Here is a 23,537-nt window from a genome sequence, read left to right on the forward strand (position 1 = left end):
CCTTTTATAAAATATAAAAAAATTATTCTCAGAAGATATTTTTTCTCTTTAAAAACTTTCACCAAATATAACGCACTTACCTCCCTCTATTTTTCCGCAAACCAAATGCAGTGACATACTTACATCACCTATTAATCTCGTTATATTTTATTTCTAATCTTCCACTAGCGCCGATAATAGAGAAGCAGAATTATGGATAGAAGTGAACCACCTGATAGCGGGGTAAGGAAACCGTATGGTCATCAAATACCAAAAGCCTAGGGTTCCCATCCCATCCCATCTATAAACCAATCCATCTCCAATAACATCCGGCTCTCTATCGTCTCCTTTCCCGCCGCCACCCTCGCCAGCGCCATCGCCACCACCTACGAGCCCTAATACTTCTAGCTACAGACCATTCATGGCGGAGAGAGGCGGAGAGAGGGGCGGCTTCGGCCGGGGCCGGGGCGACCGCGGCCGCGGCCGCGGCGATCGCCGCGGTGGCCGCCGAGGTGGGCGGCGCGATGAGGAGGAGAAGTGGGTCCCCGTGACGAAGCTCGGGCGGTTGGTGAAGGAGGGCCGGATCCAGAGCCTGGAGCAGATCTATCTCCACTCTCTCCCCGTGAAGGAGCACCAGATTGTGGACACCCTCCTCGGCCCCCAGCTCAAGGATGAAGTGATGAAGATCATGCCCGTCCAGAAGCAGACCCGCGCCGGGCAGCGCACCCGCTTTAAGGCCTTCGTCGTCGTCGGCGACGGCAACGGCCACGTCGGCCTCGGCGTCAAGTGCTCCAAGGAGGTTGCCACCGCCATCCGGGGCTCCATCATCCTCGCCAAGCTCTCCGTCATCCCCGTCAGGCGGGGATACTGGGGGAACAAGATCGGCAAGCCCCACACCGTGCCGTGCAAGGTCACCGGCAAGTGTGGCTCCGTCACCGTCCGCATGGTGCCCGCGCCCCGTGGTGCAGGGATCGTCGCTGCTCGTGTGCCCAAGAAGGTGCTGCAGTTCGCTGGGATCGAGGATGTCTTCACCTCCAGCCGCGGATCCACCAAGACACTCGGCAACTTCGTCAAGGTCCGTGTTTTTCTTCTTTTTCTTTCACTTAGAATTATTATTTGTCACATTGGATTGTACGTGTTTCTTTTACTTATTTGCATTTATTTATCTTGTGAAATTGTTAATTAGCTGTTTTGATCGATTGCAATTACATTTAGATGGAACAGTTTGTTTTTAACCAAATCTATCAGGAAGTTGGTTAACGTTTTTTTTTTTTTTGTGACATGCGTTTGCATAAATAGATTAAAAAAATGATTAAAATTGTAAATTTATATTTGGAATCATTTTTCTTGTTACTCTGCGCATTGCTTTAGTTATTCTGTTTAGTGTTACAGTCTATGTTGATGTATCTTCTTTGATTGAGCCAATTTTTATCTTGAGTACCTGTTGAGTTGGTTTTGGCATATGGAGTTTCAGATGCCTGGTGGTTGGTTCGTTATCTTTTATACCGTATTGATGCATTTTTCTCACTAAGATGATTATAAATATTATATGCTTTTGATTTTGATTGCTGTAGTGCTCCTGTGACCAAGGCTGCAGGGGAGAAAGATGCTAATTTTAATCTTAATGTATCACATAGATGTAGGAGGATTGGCATGAATCCTTTTTCTGTTTATGTAATTTTACTGTTTCTTGGGAGAGGCATGAAGTCGGTTACATGTTCTTTTTTCTTTCATGCCGGAGGACCAGTGGGAGGATCAAATGGACTAGAAGAGGGTTGAAATTGAAAGCCATGTTGAACTTATTTTACCTTTTTTACCTAGTTTTAGGTGGTGAGGGCTTCATCTTAATTGCTAAGATGTATCAGACACTTAAAATTCTGCATACAGAAGAATATGATATCTTTGTTGGTTGAACTAGAAGAGAGGAAACATGCAGGTGCATGGATGCTAGCTAATGTTTGATGGCCGAAGGCTACCTTAGCTGCACAGCCTTAGGTACATAACAATCAAGAACATACAGGAAGTCTTTTCCATTTCTTTCTTTTGGAGAAAATTTTTGCACAGTACCCAGGACCATTACTTAAGTGGGTTTGTACTGTGAAGAGGCAAAGCTTTCAAGTGTCTGTGCTGGCAATATACTTGAACAACGCATGCCATGTGCAACACTATCTAGTGCATGGCATTGATTGGCATGCAAAAGAATGTTGTTTTCTTTATTGGTATGCTACATTTGGATCATCCGTGTTATGCATACTTATTTTATTGCTGCTTAGGCCAATTTAAATGTCTTGGTAACTGGTTAAGAGTTGTTTTTTTGAAAAAAAGAATAAATACTAATAGCAGTATGTAGAGTCTTGCTTCCAATAATCATGACATGTATGCATATTGACTTATTTTTTGAAGTAATGTGGTATGCACCAATACCGTATTAGTACATTGGCAGGAAAGAAACAATTAATATGTGTTTTATTAAATAACCAATTTTGCAACAAATAAAATAGTTGATAATAGAATGAATAAAATGGGTAACCCAAAAGTAATGTTCTTAACATATTTAGACAAATATTATAGAACAAGTTAATATTCATGTAACCTCATCCTATTAGCTGTGGATTTTAACCATCTAAACTTTGAAAGAAATAATAAAATTTGGATCTTCCTAATGATAATGAAGAAATGGTAATGAATGTTCTCATCTTGATGCGGTAGCTCAAATCTGTTGATGTATGATGGTTCATGCTCTTTCTCTGGCTGAGATTCTCCATTTGGCTTAAATATGTAGGACTGGCTAGTGGGAATGCTCTCCTGACACTTAAAAAACCAATAATCTATGACACATGGATATGGGTATGGGATATGGCTACAACCCGATACAAATACATTAGTGTGGCAAATCTTGAAAACACAGGACACAATATGGCTATGATATGACAAATGATTAATATATATTAAGCATCTACAAAGCATTGTTAGTAGTTATCAAAATAAAATAGTCCCCACTATATAATAGCATTAACAACCACAAGCCCCATCATTTCATTGTCACTTTAATTAATAAGATCATAATCCATACTCCATGAAATAATTTTTACATTGCAAGCTCCAAAATTAACCTTCATCAATAAAAGGTCAACATTCACCAACAAAGAAGAAGGGAAAAGACCTTCCCTTCATCATTAGAGGTTTTGAGAAGTATCTCAGGTGTATCTAGAAAGTATTTAAAGTCTATTTTAAATTTTGAAAATTAGTACACTTAGCATCTGACATTCTTTAATAAAAAAATCAGTGTCCAACATGCATCCTAAAGGTGTCTAACAAACATCAGTGTTTGATAGGTATACATTATGAACATGATGTGCAATTTGAAGTGCCCATGATTTCTAGCCACTAAGAAAGAAGAAAAGCCCCAAAACAAGAATTTTAATCTTTAAAGAGCAAAAACAATGTTTACATGTACAGTTTATGGTCTGCATATGGTACTGGCATGGCCCATTACGTTCTGATGCAGCTCTGTATGAACTAACATGATCTACATGATAGTGTGCACTGTATGGCATGCCTGTCTTTTGCTTGCAAGGCCAATGCTGTACAGCACCCATGCATACCTTAATCCATGGATATTAAGAAATTTGAGAGCTCAAGGAGGATAAAGATGTTGTAAGAATTAATTAATTAATTAATTTTTTTCATTATTTCTGAATTAGTATTCCACTGGCTTAAGTATTCTCTTCTGTCATGATGAACATATGCTGTGATTTCTGGTCTCAGTTTTCTTAAGAATTTTCAGAGGTGTTGTGACCTGAATTTGGTTGCAAATTAGATTCAAGACCATGTGAATCTGCAAGGAAGTTCTATATAGCATAAATTATGGTTAAAAGTTGAATTTTCTTGCTGCTCAATAGAAGCCTCATAAAGTAAAGGTATTGTTTTATTCTTAGTTGTCATGATGAAGGTTATTAATGTAAAGCACAGATATCTATCAATAAATATTGATGCAATGTTCAAGATTTGCTAAAACTTTGAAGTAATATACTTGTGCCTTTCTTCATCTTTAGAAGCAGAGATGCAAGGAGCTGTGATAGAGTTTCATTTCTTTCTACCATGGCTAAGAACAGCTCCTTCCATCATCTCTTTCCAACTACTTTAGATTCTTTAAAATTCAAAAACAAGATTCAGCAATATGACTGTACATTCTTTGTTCAGTGCATCTCCGTGCTTTTTTAAAGCAAGTTATAAAAGTATTCTTTTATCGGAAACATATTGAGATGTGCATAGTAAAATGGTAGCTCTACCAACAAACCAATTGTTTGATCTATATTTGCGCTCTTTAACCTAACCATGATTCAATAATTCAATATAGTACTTCCTACAGTTTCCTGCTTACAAGGTAGTTTGCATGATTACTTAATAGTCATCTTCAATTTTAAGTATATACTAATATGTTTGACTGTTTTCTTACTTGTAATGTATTACTCTCTTTGAATGGATAAGAGGTGCATAAGCATCTGTGGTCAATCTTAACCTACTTTACCACCCACTAGTGTTATATGCGCTGTTTTTATTCTCGAATGAGAGTTAGATTAAAATCAAACCTGCAAATAGCCCAGCATTTTTATTATTGTTCTCGCAACATTTCTTTCAAATGGTTGATGGTGTCCCCAATGTTAGTCTTAAAAGAGAGAAAAATGGGTTGTCAGTGATCCTTTTTTTGGGGGGTGTATATTTGGTGCTTTGAGCTGGCAATGGCTAGAATTACCTTAATACTTACCAAATCGCTAAATATAAGAAGTCACCAGGAAAAGATCTTTGAAATTTACCGAATTGCTGAATGTAAGAGGTCACTGGGAAGAGATGTCAGAAATCACTGTAGGGAAGGGGTAGTCTTTACAGCAAGAGGTCACTCGAGGAAGAGTGCCTATGAAGATGGGATGGGGTTCCATACATGCATCACACCATCAGATTGCAGTCCTGTTGCAGTACTAATTTAGCAACCCTGATTTTGCATGGCTTAAAATGAAAACGTATTTGCCCTTGTTTTTGAGCTTGTGTGGACTAGCTCTCTATGCTGGTTGGTGCCAAGGAACATGCCTAGCCTGTCACTCAGGCACGACCATTTCCTGGTGTCTCAATTACACATCTGCAGTCTAACTTTTGTAGGCGAGCTCCTGAGTTGTGATGCATGTGCTGATTTCTTGCAGGCTACATTTGACTGTCTGATGAAGACGTATGGGTTCCTGACTCCTGACTTCTGGAGGGAGACTCGCTTCACCAAGTCTCCATTCCAGGAGTACACCGACCTTCTCGCCAAGCCAAATAAGGCAATTGTTCTTGAAGACAACACTGAGAGAGTGGAAGCTTAGGTTTCTGGAGATGTTTCCTTCTATCTTGTGCTTAAATTTTGAGACTAGTTCATAGGACTCATTTACTAGGCGGAATGGACTCTTGATGTGTGCTTTTCTTTCGCTTTTTTTTTTGTTATTTATGACAGGTTAATGCTATTTTAAGGTTCTCTACCTATGTGCATGTTATCTTCAAGTTGTGATGGTATTTGAGGCGTTTAAATAAAAATAGATTTTGTATTTTTGGGTTTTTCCTACTTCTGAATAGCTAGAGGCTTGGTGACACGATTTCAGTTCCTTGATTGGTTTTGGAATGAAAGGGGAGTGCTTCTTCCAAGCGCCGCCGCGCGAGTGCGCGCCACTCCCCGCTGGTCCGTGGGATCGGTGGTTCAGGGGGTCTCTCCTGCGTACCATCTCATCCATCACCGCACTGATAAATGGTGAGGTGAAGTGAAAGGGTTGTTGATTGCTGAGGCTTGAGAGTAGCATTGGATTAGCTATTTGTCCGTCTCGGTGTATGCTTTTCAAGATGATGGTTGGTCAGGCAGTGTAAGATCTTAGGCTCCTCCGGTTTCTTGGCTACTGTATATATCGTTAGTTCTTCCAGTGTGCAATTGTAATTGCTGTTGTGAATGCTACATGCCTTTTGGTATTGGTTAGCATCTTAGTTTATTGGTAGCATAAATACCTCTGCTGCAACATTTTCACAGCTAGGTAACCTCCACCTGCAGGAACAAAAATCTGATGCGCGTCGAACATGATATTTTATAGAGCGGTCTTTTTTTTTAACCATGTATTCTAGTGTAACCATCTTAAAATGGAAACAGAAGAGTTAAACTGGGATGAGACTCATCTTACTAACCTCATTCATGAGGTCCATCCGTATCATATGTGAAGTGAGGTCTATCCATATCTCTTTTTCCTTTCTCGTCAAGCTGTCCTTCCCTGTTCATCTGTGTCAGGTCTTTTTTCTCATATCTTTTCTCCTATGAATCTTCTTCCTTGTAAAGGCATATGTATCAAATGTGTGTCATGTAGCCTTATTTGTGTCAAATGCATATCATGTAGCTATGGACTGTGTACCGGTAAATACCATATTCTCAAAATTATGTATTTATTTGTTTGGTGATATGTATTGGGTGGCTACTGCGTATATATCGAAGAAATGTACAGTATACATCAGAAATTTATCAAGTGTGTATCACTTGGACATATACTATGCACTGATAAACATGACATTTTGGAAACTGATTATTAATTTGATTGTATCTGTATCAATTTGTCTGAAGGTATCCATCGGGTTATTGTTGGATATATATCAAAGAAACTTAAAATATGTATCAAAAAAAGTGTTTGATCTGTATTACCTAGATATGTATTGTGTAGTAGTGAATAAGATATTTTGGAAATTGCGTATTAATTTGTTTGGATATCGATTTGCTTGGAGATATATATTGGATGTTGCTAGGTATGTATTAAAGAAAATTTAAAAGTATGTATCAATTAAGAGTGTATCATCTGGGCATGTACTATGTATTAGTGAACATGACATTCTGAAAACTGTGTATTAATTTGTCTGAAGGCATGCATGGGTCGTTGGATGATTAATTTGCTATGTATATATTACCTAGCTATGTATGGAATACTTGAGAACACAATCCATGCCCACAAGAAGGAAGAGACTCCATATTTTGGAGGAGCAAAAAGGAACTTAGGTTGGAGGAGGAAGGCCTCACAAATAAGAGAGGGAAAGACAACTTGATGAGAAAGAAGAAAGGGACAAGGGAGAACGACCTCAAGGACGATGCTTCATATATTTTCTGTTAGTACGAATTTTGTCCCACTTTGGCTCTTCGGTTTCCTCTTTAAGATGGATATTATAGGACATATGGTAAAAATAAAGATCACTCTATATAATCTCCTTTGGTGCGTGCACTAGAGGATTTTTATCCCATCTGCAGGCTGTAATCAAGTCGAGCTTGACCGAGCATGGATCTAATCAAGCTTGGTTTGGAGTTAATTGAGCTTGAATTATGAGGTCAAGCTTGACTTGTTTATTTTTATTTTAATGAACATACTTTTTCACCAAGCTGAACACAAGTTTACTTGATCAACTTGGTAATACTAAATTTATTAGAGTCAATTCAAGTTTGAATACACTTGGTTCAACCTTGACTTATAGCTTGAGAACACAGTCTATACCCACAGGAAGGAAGAGACTCCATATTTTGGAGGAGAAAAACTTGGGTAGGAGGAAGAAGGTCTCACAAATAGAAGGAGAGGGAAGGACAATTTGACGAGAAAGAAAAGAGGGATTAGGGAGAATGACCTCAAGGACGATGCTTCATGTATTTTCTATTAGTATGGTTCCGTCCCATTTTGACTTTTTAGTTTCTACTTTAAGATGAATACTACAGGATATATGGTAAAAATAAAGATTGCTCCATACAATCTTCTTTGGTGCATGCACTAGAGGATTTTTGTCTCATCTGCAGGGTGCAATCAAGTTGAGCTTGATCGAGCATGGATCTAATCAAGCTTGGTTTGGAGTTAATTGAGCTTAAATTATGTGATCAAGCTTGATTTGTTTATTTCTATTTTAATGAGCATACTTTTGAACCAAGTTGAACACAAGTTTAATTGATCAACTTGGTAATACTAAATTTTATTAGACTCAATTCAAGTTTGAATACGCTTGGTTCAACCTTGACTAAGCCTCGATTAAGATTTAGTTGAATAAAAAAAACAAAATACTTGAATTAAAGTCTAAATTAAATGGTCCATTAAATGCACTTTTTTGTTTGGCTTGACAATTAATTTCAATCTTGATTTTGCTTCTTCAAGCTTTGCTAGTAGTTTTTATTGATCTTGATTCGAGTTTTTCTCGAGCTAGGCTTCAAGTGCTTAGTTTGTCTGATTGCCTTGGCACATCCAAATGCCGATCCACTTCCAATGCAGCACCCTCTAAATCCCTTTCTTAAACTTGTCTGTGAAGTTCAACTTGTCCACTCGGAGACTGATGAGCCTATGATGTGCCAAGGAACAAAAAAACAGAAAAATTTGCAGGGAAAGCTTGTTGTTCCACTGCTCCACCTATCACTACCACCAGACTTCTCTCCAACGCTCTGGCCAGTTTGATTGGTTTTATATCCAAACCCAAACCTAACCAAAACTTCGTATTATATCCAATATTTTTTTAAAAAATTATCGAGTTGATTTAGGTTTAGGAACTGATGTCACTAACGGCTTGTTTGGTTCACGGAAAAAAAAGAGGAAAAAGTGTGGTCAACGGGAAAGTAAAGAGATGTTTCTTGCTTGGTTGAAATTTTCAAAGAAGAGAGATATAAAAGTTGTATTTCTGTGGGAATATGATTCCTACGTTTCATAGAAAAGTCTTTTCTATGAGAAACATGGAAAAGTTACTTTCCCGTGAGCTGGGAATCGAAATTTTTTATTTTTTTTCTTCAAAAAAGCCTTTCAGCATTAAAGAGTCATTAAAGACCTAATTTTTCTTAAGGATATAATAGGAATTACATATAACTTTTTTCAGAAAAGTGGATGGTCAACTAAACATAATCACTCTGAAAATCTGTCACTTTTCCATGATCAACCAAACATATCAAAAGAACTTTTTAAGGCATCCTCTTCTCAGGAATCTGCTTCCTAGGAATCATATTCCAATGAGGAAAAATGCTTTCCGCGAACTAAATGAGCCCTAAATTAATACATCTAAAAAACTACCACATAAACCATCAGAGTTTGAAAAACAATGATATAAAATATAAAAAAAATTGTAGGTAAAGAGAGCTTCAATTCATTTATTACTTCCAAACATTCACACAGTGAAAAGATGTATCCAAGGATAAAAATTTTCTCCAATAATCAAGTTTAATATTAAAATCATCATATTGTAAAATATTAATTTTTTTGACAACAACTATCAATTACTACTGCGCATTACACTAATTTAATGGAATAGGTTAGTTTGTCTCTCTAATTACACACATAAGTGTTCAGACCCAATTTTGGAATCCAAACCTAACCCAAAAATTTATTGAATTTATTTGTTATGTCTAAATTGTATATTTTAGATCAACCCAGCAGCATATTACTCCATTGTTTGGAGATTTTACAATACCTGATATTCCGATTACATTGTTGGTTTATTAATTAAATAATTTGATGTTTTAGAATAACCTATATTGGATATAAAACTGAATAAATACCTACTTAAATATGAATCCTTATCTTAGATAGTGCAATCTCCCAAATAACTTGGTCAGTTGAGTGCATGAAGTTTAATTTTTATCTCTCTTCTTTCACAAAGAGATGCATTGTCATGAAAAGATGCATTTCAATGCATCTAATATGATGATGATTCCAAGGGACAATCCTTGGTGATCAGATAGATTATGTGGTAAAGAGATATACCTAATGATAGAATGTGCAAAATACCCATTCACTCATCTTTTCATATTTATAAATAGGCAAAAGATTGTAAATCATACAAGTGAGTATAAGAGACGATAACTGAGATGGTAGATTGAATACCAAAGTGAACATTTGAGAGAGAGGATTGGGTTAACATAAAAGAGAATCAAGAGGGATTTTCATCAATCTATATTTCTTATTTTCATTGCGTCTGAATTTGGTTGATTCATATTCAACCTTGATTTTCCTTCAATAGAATGTACTTTAAGGAGAACATATAGCAGTTCGATCTTGAAAGAAGATAGGGTTAAGTCAAAATAGAAGATATACGAGAGGAATTTTCACCAATCTATTTTAGTAATTTTTATTGCATCTGAATTTGGTGGTTCACATTCAACCTTGATTCTCTTTCATTGAAATGCACTTTAAGGAAAACATATAGTGCTTCGTTGTATCTTGAGAGTGAACCACTGTCAACAGTTTACACTTAGATAGAGTGAATTCTACTCTAAAGGTATTATCTTCCATGACGTTCCTCAAATTGGGTAATATTTATAACTTAATTTACTTTATTTTCTTTGTGTGTGTGTGCGCTGAAAGATGTTATTTAATAATCAATAATAATAATATTTTAATGAAAGAAAATAATATTATTAAGTTAAAAAATTTCCAACATGCATCACCTTGTACTCTGCTTAGATCTGTTCAATGGTGAGTTGGGCTAGGTTTGGGTTGGCTCAACCAAGATATAACTGAAATTAGTTAGGCTTGAGCTCGACTTGATTCGGCCATTGGGCCTACTTTCCAGGCCTGTGCTTGGTACTTACTTAGGCTTCAGGTTTCAGACCAAGCCTCGAGCTTTCTGAATCCTTTTTTCTATTGAAAAATATAAAAATACTTGCAAAGATTAAATATTTGAAAAGAATTGGTAAGGTCCATGAACTTGAGCTTATGGTTGTTTATAAGGAGTGTTCGTGCATAGAAGAGAGAGTTATTAATATTCTAAATCGGATTCTTAAGGCATAAGTATACATTATATACTATATAAGATTCGAGCTGAGTTGTTTACATCCTATCTTGATAACTTAGCTGGAGGCCATGAATAAGTGCCACATGGACAAGGTTAGATCATGCAAAAATAGATAAAAATTATGTGACCCTTGCTAAGCTAGATAGGGTATGCCATGAGAAATCTTGCATGTGATGGTATAGACCGAAGAAATATAATTTTACCATGATGCTGATGAGTAGGCTGACGGACCAATCACAATACAAGGTATGTAAAGTTTGATGGCTGACAAAAGTAGGCCGAGATGATTGAATCAGTTTTCATGATATTTTCAAAGTACAAAAGACTATATTGTAGGTTGGAGTAAAGAAAGATGCTAATGTAAGACGTCTATATAAGACAAAGCCGAAAATATATAATTATTGGCCTAATAGTTTAGGCAAAGCAACCGTGCCAATGAACATGCATAGTGGAGGATAACTAGCATCAGTTATTAAAACCACCAGGAGTAGAGGACAAACATGGTGATAACCATCAGAGCGGCCAGCTATTATTTATTGATATAAATAAATAAAAAATATACTTTGTAAAAAATCCTTCAACAATCTAGATTAATACATTTTATCTTATCTTAGTTTTTAATTTATCAATAGTTTCTATCCTAGAAGTAGCTGTAACTTTGAATCTCTACTACTATAGCCTAGAGCTACATCCCTATTCCTATTTAGGGTGGCACCCATTGTAAGGGCCGCCCCCTCCTTTTTATAGTTAGAGTCCAACTAGGACTCTAGGTTAAGTGGAGGAACCCTAGGAAACCTTGGTGTCTCCCTCTACAGATTCTTAGAGGAGGTGCCCTAGTGTTAGGTGATAGGGAGACACTAGGCATTTGGTAGAGGGGGTGGCTAGAAAGCTTCTTCTCGAAGAGAAAGGAAGAAGAAGAGAGGAGACTTGTTCTAAAGAAAAAGAACAATATTTTTTTCAATGCATCCCTTTGTCCTACAATTGCTAGAGATCCATGACTAAGCAAAGCCTTGAAAGATAGAGCATACGGACTAAAACGACTGAGAATAGTAATTCTCATAGGGTCATGTATGTTCGCGATCTTAGTCTCTCCCGAGCGGACAAAATTAACTCTAGAATCATCTTTATATGAATGTATAAATATCTTAGAGTCTATATGCATGCCTTATATGTGAAAATATCATGAACAAAGATGCTAAAATTCTGCTTCAAGTATTCTAATGATAGTCCATAAGTGCATCAATCCTGGGATTGCAGGGGCTAAATGTAGATGGCACCCTATTTACAGCATATCCTGGCACCTATGATTCACCATACACATAATGGATTGAAAATAGGACTAGAGAGGGACCCAAGCCTTGAGACACGACCTAAAGATTGTGTGGTTGGCTAATGGGTTGGTGAAAGGGATGCTTGATAGATTGAAGTCAACAAGTACATTATAGGAGAGCTGACTAAAGTAGTCCAAAGATACCCCAGAGTTCAAAGTATCATGCTATGGGCTGATTAGAGGGAGATGACCAAAGCAAACTATTATGAGACAAGATGAATAAAGATCAAAAAATAGTTGAGGCTGATCGAGCATGATTATCAGTTTGATTGGAGGCACAAAGCCTGGCAGTTTTGACGAATGTGAATAGTGGAACGGTAGATAATGTTTGTTACTAGAACTACCAGAAGTGGAGGCCAGACGTGGATTGTTGCTAAGAGTGGGTGGTTACATTCATTTTGTCTTTTAGTATAAATAAGTGGATTCACTCTAAATGAAAAATCTTTTTGATACATTAATAAATTTAATTTATTTTTAATTTATCTTTATCTTTCTCATTCTTAGTTTATGTGGAGTGATTGATTATAACCCTATTTGATTTTGATGAGCTCAAAGCATTTGAGTATATCTTATGTTATACTAATGAATTCAATCTAGTGTTTCAGTCAAATATTTGTGATTTTATGTTTAAGTGTCTCTAGCTTTGGTTCAATACACTTTGGCTAAGTATGGAAATCAACTTGAACCAAAGTCTGAATCTCGAGTCGACTCCGGAAGATTACGAGTTGACTCCAAGCGTATCAGAAGCACTGGCACAAGCTCGAGTCGACTCCGGCACATTACGAGTCGACTCCGACTGAGAACAGACAGCCGGACAGATAGATACATCTCAGAACCTGTCACCGAGTCGACTCCTGAAGAATTAGAGTCGACTCCGATGCTTGCCGAGTCGACTCCAGCATAGTACGAGTCGACTCCATAGAGTAACAGACAGAAAGACAGAGAAGCCATTTTGGACTCTGAGAGCCGAGTCGACTCCCGAAGAACTCGAGTCGACTCCGACGGTTGGCAGGTCGACTCCTAAGGAAGCAAGAGTCGACTCTCAGAGAAATGCAAGGCTAAAAGTCAGAGAGCCAACTTTGGTGTCTGAGAGCCGAGTCGACTCCCGCAAAGTCCGAGTCGACTCTGTTAACCCCCTAATGGATTTTGATGAATACAAAACACTAGAGTAAAATTCCATTATATCTTAACAATTCAATTGAGAAATTCATGTGTTTTATTTAGAATATTGTTAAGAAATGTCTAGGCAAGTTCCCATAATTTTTATGAATTTATTGAAGAATATTTTGAGCTAAAGAAAAAGTTCAGGGACAGCCGAGACGTCTCTTGATAGTTTCAGAGACGTCTCTGGCACAAACAGGAAGAACTGGCACACTTGGAGACGTCCCCGGGTCCTGTCGAGTCGTCCCCGCGTTAGCGGAGTCGACTCTCTCAGTAGCGGAGTCGACTCTCTCAGTGGCGGCAGAAAGACGCTTTTCAAGGGATATGTGCGAGACGTCCCCGCTGTACGCGGAGTCGTCCCCGCAAGCAAAAAGGAGACTTCCCGAGTCGTCCCCAAGATGGCGGAGACGGCTCTCTCAGGGTTTTCCAGAGAATGGTTTTTTCGGTGATAAGGAAGCGGAGTCGACCCTGAGAAAGCGGAGTCGTCCCCACGCATAAAGTGCAGACAAGCGGAGACGTCCCCTGAAGGAGCGGAGTCGACTCTCTCAGGGAATTCCAGAGGACATGATTTTCGGAGATAAAGAAGCGGAGTCGTCCCCAAAGCAGCGGAGTCGTCCCCACTCAAAAAGCGCTAACACGCCGAGACGTCCCCGTAAAGTGCCGAGTCGACCCCAGATAAAGTAAAAAGTAAAATCCTGTAGGCGAGACGTCTCTCGTTGTAGCGGAGACGTCCCCGGAGCGCCTGGGACGCGACTGACAGCTTTTCAGGTTTGATTTGAATTTCAAATCTTCTCTACTTTATCTCTAACGGCTATATTTGCTTTTTGGGCTATAAAAGGGAGCTCTTAAGTGCTTCTCAATAACTCTTCACCAACCAAAAGCAAAATCATTCAAGAGGGAAGTTAGAAAGAAAAGCTCAAGGGAGTGAGTGCACTCAAGAAAGGAAATCAAGTGCTTTCAAGTCTCCCAAGCGATTTCAAGCTCAACCACTCTCATGTGCTCGGGATTCAAAGCTCACACCCAACCCTACGCGTCCCACATCGGAAGAATCAACATCTCCCACGCTTCCAACGGCAAAAAGATTCTTCCGGGTTTCATTGTTCATAAGTGCTATATTTGCTTTCTAGAGCTTTTATATCATTTTGTACACTCTTTTATTGAGGTGCTTGTTCCAGTCAAGGGACTTGGAACAAGGGAAAGGGCGTCCCAAGCCTAAGAGAAATTGGGAGTTTTGGGTTTGTTGTGAGCCCGGTGTAAAACAACGAGTTGGGTAGTGAACTCGCAAAACTACCGTACTGTAATCTTGGATTATAGTGGAAATTCCCAAAGGTGCTTTGGGGAGTGGATGTATGAGCGGTGAAGGCTCCGAACCACTATAAAACCGTGTGTTTGTGGTTGTCTCTTCTTATCGCTTTATCTTTGCTTTAGTTCATATATTTGTGTGTTTTATTTTTAAATTAGCCAAACAGTTTTAAAACACCCAATTCACCCCCCTCTTGGGTGACCATCTCTGGGCAACAAGTGGTATCAGAGCAGGTGCTCTGTGTATTTCTTGAAAGACCTAACCGTCTTAGCCAAAGATCTAGATGGGAACACCCTTTAACAATGTTCCTGCCGAGGGGCAAGCAACCAATAGACCTCCACTCTTCAATGGGACAAATTATACCTATTGGAAGACTAGAATGAAAATCTTCATTCAAGCACAAGACTATGCCTTGTGGAGGGTCATAGTCAAGGGACCACAAGAACCATCACACGTGATCAATGGCATTCGAGTTCCCAAACCTGAAGAGGATTGGGATGAGAATGATGATAGGATGGCTCAACTCAATTCTAGAGCCATGAACTCATTATTTTGTTCTTTAGATGCAAATGAGTTCAATAGAGTCTCCACATGTACTTCCGCTAAGGAAATATGGGATAGACTTGAAGTTACCCACGAGGGTACAAATCAAGTTAAAGAGTCCAAAGTGAACATTCTAGTTCACAAATATGAGTTGTTTAAGATGGAACCCAATGAAACCATCACATGCATGTTTACACGCTTTACTGATATAATTAATGGTCTAAAGAGTTTGGGTAAATCTTATACTAACCCGGAACTTGTGAGTAAAATTCTCAGGTCTTTGCCAAAAGCTTGGGAAGCAAAAGTCACGGCGATCATAGAAGCTAAAGATCTTAACACCTTGGGGCTAGAACAACTTTTGGGCTCATTGATGACGCATGAGCTCACGATGAAGCAGCATGAAGAAGAGTTGCCAAAGAAAAGGACAATCGCACTCAAGGCTACCTCAAGTGTATGTGAAGAAGAGAGCTGTGAGAGTGAAGAAGAAAGTCAAGATGAGGACTTGGGTTTGATAGTAAGGAAGTTTAAAAAGTTCATGAGAAGAAAGAAACCCTTCCCAAGAAAGAAATTTGGAGGGAGAAATGATTGGGAAAAAGAAAAAGAAAAAGAAAGAGACCCAATTGTATGCTATGATTGCAAGAGACCGGGACATATTCGTTCCGAATGCCCTCAACAAAAGAAGTATTTTGGAAAGAAGAAGAAGAAGGCATTGAAGGCAACATGGGATGATAGTGACACATCATCCTCCGAGGAAGAGAAGGAAGAGACCGCCAATCTATGCTTCATGGCGTTCGAAGATGACAAGGTATGTCAAAACCCAACCATAAATTTTACTTTAGAAGAATTGTATGAAGCTTTTCAAGAACTCATGGGTGATTGTAGTATGTTAGGAGCAAAGAATAAAGAATTAAAAGCCTCCAATCAAAAACTGAAGAAAAATATCGAAAACCTACTAATTGAAAAGGAGAGCGTTAAAAATATTAACACTACTAACCTAGAAATCAAAAATTCAAAACTTAGCATTGAAAATGAAAAGGCAAAAACACTAATTAAGGAATTAAATCTGAAAGTAAAATCCCTACTCGATAATAATACCTCACTTGCACAAAACATTGAATCTCTTAGAAAAGATAAGGAAGAACTAGTTAAAGAAAATTTGAATCTTAAGAATGAGGTACATAAGTACAAACCAATTGTTGAAAAATTCACACAAAGCTCTGAAAAATTAAGTCTCATTCTTTCAAATCAAAGAGCTGTTTTCAATAAAGCCGGATTAGGATATAAAACTAATAAACAACAAAAGTATCTAAAGAATTTCTTTGTAAAAGCAAAAGATGTAAAAATTGAAAAACCTACATGTTTTCATTGTGGAAAGAATGGACATAAAGCCTACTCTTGTATTGAAAGAAAAATCCAAACTAACAAGAGTACATTTGTGAAAGCCAAAAACATAACTAAAGTATGGGTGCCTAAGGGAACCAACCACACTAACCACGAAGGACCCAAGAAAACTTGGGTACCTGAGAGCTTCACATGATCATTTTGCAGGTATGCCTTGCAGCTGGAAATAAAAAGAGAATGTGGTATCTTGATAGCGGTTGCTCAAGGCATATGACCGGTGACAAGAGTCTCTTCGTCACCTTGGAATCAAAAGAAGGAGGAGCAGTCACATTTGGAGACAATGCTAAAGGCCGAATCATTGGTGTTGGTAAAATCTCCATATCACCCTCCTCATTTATTGATAATGTATTGTTAGTTAATGGACTAAAACATAATTTATTAAGTATAAGTCAATTTTGTGACAAGGGCTTTAAAGTGTCATTTGAATCGTCACTATGCATAATTAGTAGTCCAATTGATAATGAGATCATACTCACAGGACATAGGCATGGAAATGTTTACGGTAGATCTTGATGATCTCACCATGAAGGATGGTCAATGTCTTGTAGCCATGAATCCCAAAGTCAATGAGACTAGTTGGTTATGGCATCGTAGGTTAGGGCATGCTAGCATGGATTTAATCTCTAAATTAATTACAAAAGATCTAGTCAAAGGGCTACCAAAAATAGACTTTGAAAAGAATAAAATTTGTGCTGCATGTCAATTAGGGAAACAAACAAGAAGTTCCTTTAAGTCTAAGAACATAGTTTCAACATCAAAACCCTTAGAACTAATTCACATGGATTTGTTTGGACCCACTAGAACTGCTAGTATAGGGGGTAAGAAATTTGGTCTTGTAATTGTTGATGATTTTTCACGTTTTACATGGGTTTCATTTCTTGCACATAAAGATGAGTCCTTTCCCGCTTTTATTAAGTTTCATAATAAAGTTTCGAATGAACTCAATCTTAAACTAAAAGCAATTAGGAGTGATCATGGTACCGAGTTTGAAAATCAGTATTTCGAAAAATTTTGTGAAGAAAATGGTATCAATCACAACTTCTCGGCACCTAGGACACCCCAACAAAATGGGGTGGTAGAAAGGAAGAATCGCACACTAACAGATATGGCTCGTACCATGTTGTGCGAATCGGATCTACCAAAGTATTTTTGGGCTGAAGCAATAAATACCTCATGTTATATTTTAAATCGTGCTTTAGTTAGATCCATCTTAAAGAAAACACCGTATGAATTGATGAAAGGTAAGAAACCAAATATAAGCTATTTTCATGTTTTCGGTTGTCGATGCTTTATTTTGAACAATGGAAAGGACAATCTCAGTAAATTTAGTGCTAAATCAGATGAGGGGATCTTCTTAGGTTATTCCTCATCTAGTAGAGCATACAGGGTCTTCAACAAGAGAACTCTCGTTGTTGAAGAATCCATTCATGTTGTTTTTGATGAAACTAATGGAGATTCTTCTAGAAAAGAAGAAGATGGTGATGCAGGTATACTTGAAGACGGGATCAAGGAATTCTCCATACAAGACAAACAACATGAGGATGAGATCAAAGAGGATACAAATCAGCAAGATGAAGAAGATCAACCTCCATCAAGAAATCAAGATCTTCCTAAAGAATGGAGGTATGCACATGGTCATCCAAAGGATCTAATCCTTGGTGATCCTTCACAAGGTATAAGAACTAGATCCTCTTTAAGAAACACTAGTAATTATCTTGCTTTCGTTTCACAAATAGAGCCTAAATCACTAGAAGCTGAAAAAGATGATAATTGGATGAATGCTATGCAAGAGGAATTAAACCAATTCGAAAGAAATGAAGTTTGGACTCTAATGAAAAGACCCCCTAATGTTTCAATTATAGGCACCAAATGGGTATATAGAAATAAACTAGATGAAGATGGGATAGTAATAAGAAACAAAGCTAGGCTAGTGGCCAAAGGATATAATCAGAAGGAAGAAATAGATTTTGATGAAACTTTTGCTCCTGTTGCTAGGTTAGAGGCTATTAGACTGCTTTTAGCATATGCATGCTTCATGGATTTTAAACTCTATCAAATGGATGTAAAAAGTGCATTCTTAAATGGCTATATAATGGAGGAAGTTTATGTAGGACAACCTCCAGGTTTCGAAAATCACTTACATCCAGATTATGTGTATAAATTGCATAAAGCATTGTATGGACTTAAGCAAGCTCCTAGGGCATGGTATGAAAGATTAAGTAATTTCCTAATTGAGAACAAATTTAAGAGAGGAAATGTAGACAAAACCCTCTTTATTAAAAGAAAAGGAAATGACTTATTGCTTGTACAAATTTATGTGGATGATATAATTTTTGGTGCTACTAATGATAGTCTCTGTCAAGAGTTTGCCAAGCTTATGCAGGGAGAATTTGAAATGAGCATGATGGGTGAGCTCAACTTCTTCCTTGGGCTACAAATAAAACAATCAGAGGAAGGCATCTTCATCAGTCAGTCCAAATACATCAAGGAAATGCTGGAAAAATTCAAGATGAAGGATGCAAAGGAAATCAGCACACCCATGGGCTCAAGTTGCAAGCTTGACAAAGATGAAAAAGGTAAAAGTATAGACTGCAAATTGTACAGAGGTATGATAGGCTCTCTACTTTACCTTACTGCTAGTAGACCAGATATATTATTCAGTGTTTGTATGTGTGCTAGATACCAAGCATGTCCTAAGGAATCACACTTGCAAGCTGTTAAAAGAATTTTTAGATATCTAGTAGGGACATCTAATGTAGGCTTATGGTATTCTAAACAATCTGATATAAATTTAACTGCTTATTCTGATGCTGATTTTGCTGGGTGCAAACTCGACAGAAAAAGCACAAGTGGCACTTGTCAATTCTTAGGTGCTAATTTGGTTTCTTGGTTTAGCAAGAAACAAAATTTAGTTGCCTTGTCCACAGCTGAGGCTGAGTACATTGCAGCTGGAAGCTGTTGTGCCCAAGTTCTCTGGATCAAGCAACAACTTGAAGACTTCGGTATTAAAATGGACAATATACCAATTAAGTGTGATAATACAAGTGCAATCAACTTAACAAAAAATCCTGTCCAACACTCTAAGTCAAAGCATATAGAGATTAGGCATCATTTTATTAGGGATCATGTGCTGAAAAATGATGTGATGATTGAATATGTATGTACTGAAAATCAATTAGCTGATATCTTTACAAAGCCCCTTTGTAAAGACAGATTCAATTTCTTAAGGAATGCTTTGAGCTTGTATGATCCTAGCAAATGAATTGAACTTGTATTGCATTGCTTTGCTACTCGAACTAGTAATCCATCTCAAGGCAAACATAAGTGAAAACATGAATTCATCTAAACTAAATGACGAACTGTTTGACTTTCCGGAGGATGGTTACCCTCCCTTGGACTCTTCATGGAGATATTTTCAGAGCCTATTTCATAGGTATTCGAAATTTGGTCAAACGTTCCTCATTTCAATATTAATAATTCAAAAATCATTATCAAATTATCATAGGATGTATCATTGAGGGGGAGGATCACAAACAAATTCACTCTAAGTTTATCAAAAGAGATCATATTGATTGGGGTGATTAAACAAAAAAAAGGGAGAAGATAGAATACAGTCTGAAATTTTTCAGTGTCGGAGACGTCTCTGGCAAATCGCAGAGATGTCCCCCCAAGCGGAGACGTCTCACCTTAGTCGCGGAGACGTCTCGGGGACCGAATGAGGCCTTTTTAAATAGGTCGAAATCGCTCGAGCCGACTCGAGCTTTCTCCCTCATTTCCGACCAAAACGGAAAGCCCTAGCCTCCATTTGCTCTCCACCTCAAATCCTAGCCTCCATTTGCCCTAAATCACAAACCCTAGCATCCATGGCACCAAAGAAAGCTAGGACGACCCGTGGGAAGCGACCTAGAGTAGCGGGCGACGGTGAGGAACGGCGGGAAGAACCCTCCGCACCTTTTCCTCCGGTTGCTCCGCCAACCACAACGATTTCCTGTGCAAATCGCACAGTCACAATCGGTAGGTACATAGATTTTGCATTTTTAGATCATGAGGGGTTCTCTATTGGAGAGAGACTCCGAGCCCAAGGGTGGGAGCATCTTTGCACCCTCAATACCTCGACCTACCCCGGCCTTGTTAGAGAAATGTTTAGTGATATGGCTTTAGGGGACTTAGGGTTCACCGCACATGTCCGAGGGACATTAGTAGAAATTAATGAGGACATCTTATCCACTGTTTTGCAAATCCCTAGGGACGGCGAGGCTCCAACCTCACATCCCCAAAGGAAAGTAGCTCTAAACTTAATTTTAGGAAGAGAGGACTGCGGCCCTCTTGATGTTGTCAACTCCCAGGACCTAAATGCAGAGATGAGACTCCTTTTAAGCATTGTCAACCGGGTCCTATTTCCTAAAACCGGTCGCTTCGATTTTGTTTCGGAGCGAGACTTAGTTATAATGCATCACATCCTACTAGGGATCCCTCTAAACCTTCCTAGACTCATGCTAAATTACATTGCCCTATGTCATAGGTATTCTAGATTTAGTATACCCTATGGCATGATCTTTACCTTAATCTTCAAACACTTCAAGGTTTCCATTCCATCAAATGAACCTGCAAAGCCCTTAAGAAACACCGACTATTACAATGAGGGCTCAATGAGAAGAATGGAATTTCACAAGACAGATGGGTCTTGGGTCAAGGTTCCAAAAAGAAAAGCACAAACCATAGAGGCTGAGATCCCACATCATGAGTCTGACCATCACTCTCCTCCACCTAGCATCATGGACATCCCTGATATTCCCTCCAGCTCAGCTGGACCTTCCACATCCATGCCACCACCTCCTCCAGTCAGTGGGCCCTCCTTCCTATCAGAGGAGCAGATGCACACCTTAGCATCTGTTATTTGTCAGCAGATGAGGGAGGAGATGAGATCCATGATGTCTGCAGAGCTGGCCCCCATCAGACAAGAGCTGCAGGAAATTAAGGCTCAAATTGAAGCCCAAGAGCAACAAATAGTTGGGGTGGGTGCCACCCAAACCATCAGATCATTAGAGCTCAAGGACAGCTTGAAGGCCATTTCCAAGAGCCTCAAAGAGTTGACAAAGCCAGATGGCAATGTGGGCACCTTAGTTGCCCAACTTAGAGGCAGAATTGAGATGGCAACCTTAGAGTTTGAAGCACTTGTGGCAGGTTTCCACAAGTCACAGGGAGATCACTTTAAGACCCTCATGGATTCTATCAATGGTTTCATAGATGCAGCCTGTAAGGCTTATGCACAAAGTACAACTGGTAGGCCCCATGAGCAATGACGCCGATGATGGATATCCTGTAGGATCTTCTTTTTGTAAATCCTAGGCCATTTTGAAACACTTTTGTATTAGAAATCAATACTTGTAATGATTTCTTCTTTTGACTATGTACTGACTTCAAAGATCTACAATGACATATGAATGAATACAATTTCTTTTGAAAACCTTGTGTACATTGCCAATTCTGTGTATGTGTTTCTGTGATTGTGTATGTGATTGTGTGATATGCCATAAAAATCCTACCACATACCTGAAATTTGATACAAAGAAACAATGCACATAAAACAGGGGGAGCACACCTTGAATATGCTGAATTTTACTAAAAAGGATAATTTGTCCCCTTCATGTTGATGACAAAAAGGGGGAGTAGATATTTGTATATTAAAAGGGGGAGTAGAAATTAGATATTGTATATTGAAAGGGGGAGTAGACATGGATATTGAATATGGAATGCAATTTTTTTTTTTCATACTCCAAAGTTGATTTAGAAAAGATAAAATTGAAGAATATTGATTTTAAGATAATTGCCCTTCTGGAAAAGAAAGGGGGAGTCAAAAAGAATCTAGCTTTCAATTATCTTTAGCATCAATATTTCATTCTAACTTGATTCAAATTCAGTTCATATGATAAAATCATTTAAGAACTATAAAGATCAATCTTATGCACAAGGAAAGAACTGAAAATTGAATATTTTGAGTGATGCACATTGTATCTAGTTCAAATCAAAACATTATACTTGTATATCTGATCAATACTGTGTATATGTTTAAATTTCAAATTTTGCATAAACTCAGTGTTTTGTCATCATCAAAAAGGGGGAGATTGTTAACCCCCTAATGGATTTTGATGAATACAAAACACTAGAGTAAAATTCCATTATATCTTAACAATTCAATTGAGAAATTCATGTGTTTTATTTAGAATATTGTTAAGAAATGTCTAGGCAAGTTCCCATAATTTTTATGAATTTATTGAAGAATATTTTGAGCTAAAGAAAAAGTTCAGGGACAGCCGAGACGTCTCCTGATAGTTTCAGAGACGTCTCTGGCACAAACAAGAAGAACTGGCACACTTGGAGACGTCCCCGGGTCCTGTCGAGTCGTTCCCGCGTTAGCGGAGTCGACTCTCTCAGTAGCGGAGTCGACTCTCTCAGTGGCGGCAGAAAGACGCTTTTCAAGGGATATGTGCGAGACGTCCCCGCTGTACGCGGAGTCGTCCCCGCAAGCAAAAAGGAGACTTCCCGAGTCGTCCCCAAGATGGCGGAGACGACTCTCTCAGGGTTTTCCAGAGAATGGTTTTTTCGGTGATAAGGAAGCGGAGTCGACCCTGAGAAAGCGGAGTCGTCCCCACGCATAAAGTGCAGACAAGCGGAGACGTCCCCTGAAGGAGCGGAGTCAACTCTCTCAGGGAATTCCAGAGGACATGATTTTCGGAGATAAAGAAGCGGAGTCGTCCCCAAAGCAGCAGAGTCGTCCCCACTCAAAAAGCGCTAACACGCCGAGACGTCCCCGTAAAGTGCCGAGTCGACCCCAGATAAAGTAAAAAGTAAAATCCTGTAGGCGAGACGTCTCTCGTTGTAGCGGAGACGTCCCTGGAGCGCCTGGGACGCGACTGACAGCTTTTCAGGTTTGATTTGAATTTCAAATCTTCTCTACTTTATCTCTAACGGCTATATTTGCTTTTTGGGCTATAAAAGGGAGCTCTTAAGTGCTTCTCA

General features: G+C 38.6%; 1 protein-coding gene across 1 annotated transcript; it reads left to right on the forward strand.

Annotated features, from left to right (window-relative positions):
* The first annotated feature begins 311 nt into the window (after positions 1-311).
* LOC103715734 (40S ribosomal protein S2-4-like) lies at positions 312-5,555 on the forward strand. Its single transcript, XM_008803470.3, has 2 exons — positions 312-1,054; positions 5,178-5,555. The coding sequence occupies exons 1-2, from the start codon at positions 401-403 to the stop codon at positions 5,337-5,339; spliced, it is 816 nt and encodes a 271-aa protein (XP_008801692.2). The 5' UTR covers positions 312-400; the 3' UTR covers positions 5,340-5,555.
* The last annotated feature ends 17,982 nt before the right edge of the window (positions 5,556-23,537 follow it).

This window comes from Phoenix dactylifera, unplaced genomic scaffold (genome assembly GCF_009389715.1).
Source record: "Phoenix dactylifera cultivar Barhee BC4 unplaced genomic scaffold, palm_55x_up_171113_PBpolish2nd_filt_p 000589F, whole genome shotgun sequence".
NCBI classification, from domain to species: Eukaryota; Viridiplantae; Streptophyta; class Magnoliopsida; order Arecales; family Arecaceae; genus Phoenix; species Phoenix dactylifera.

Coding starts and splice junctions, on each gene's coding strand:
- LOC103715734 (XM_008803470.3), top strand. CDS start 401: ATGGCGGAGAGAGGCGGAGAGAGGGGCGGCTTCGGCCGGGGCCGGGGC. Junction 1,055..5,177: donor CACTCGGCAACTTCGTCAAG/GTCCGTGTTTTT, acceptor GATTTCTTGCAG/GCTACATTTGACTGTCTGAT.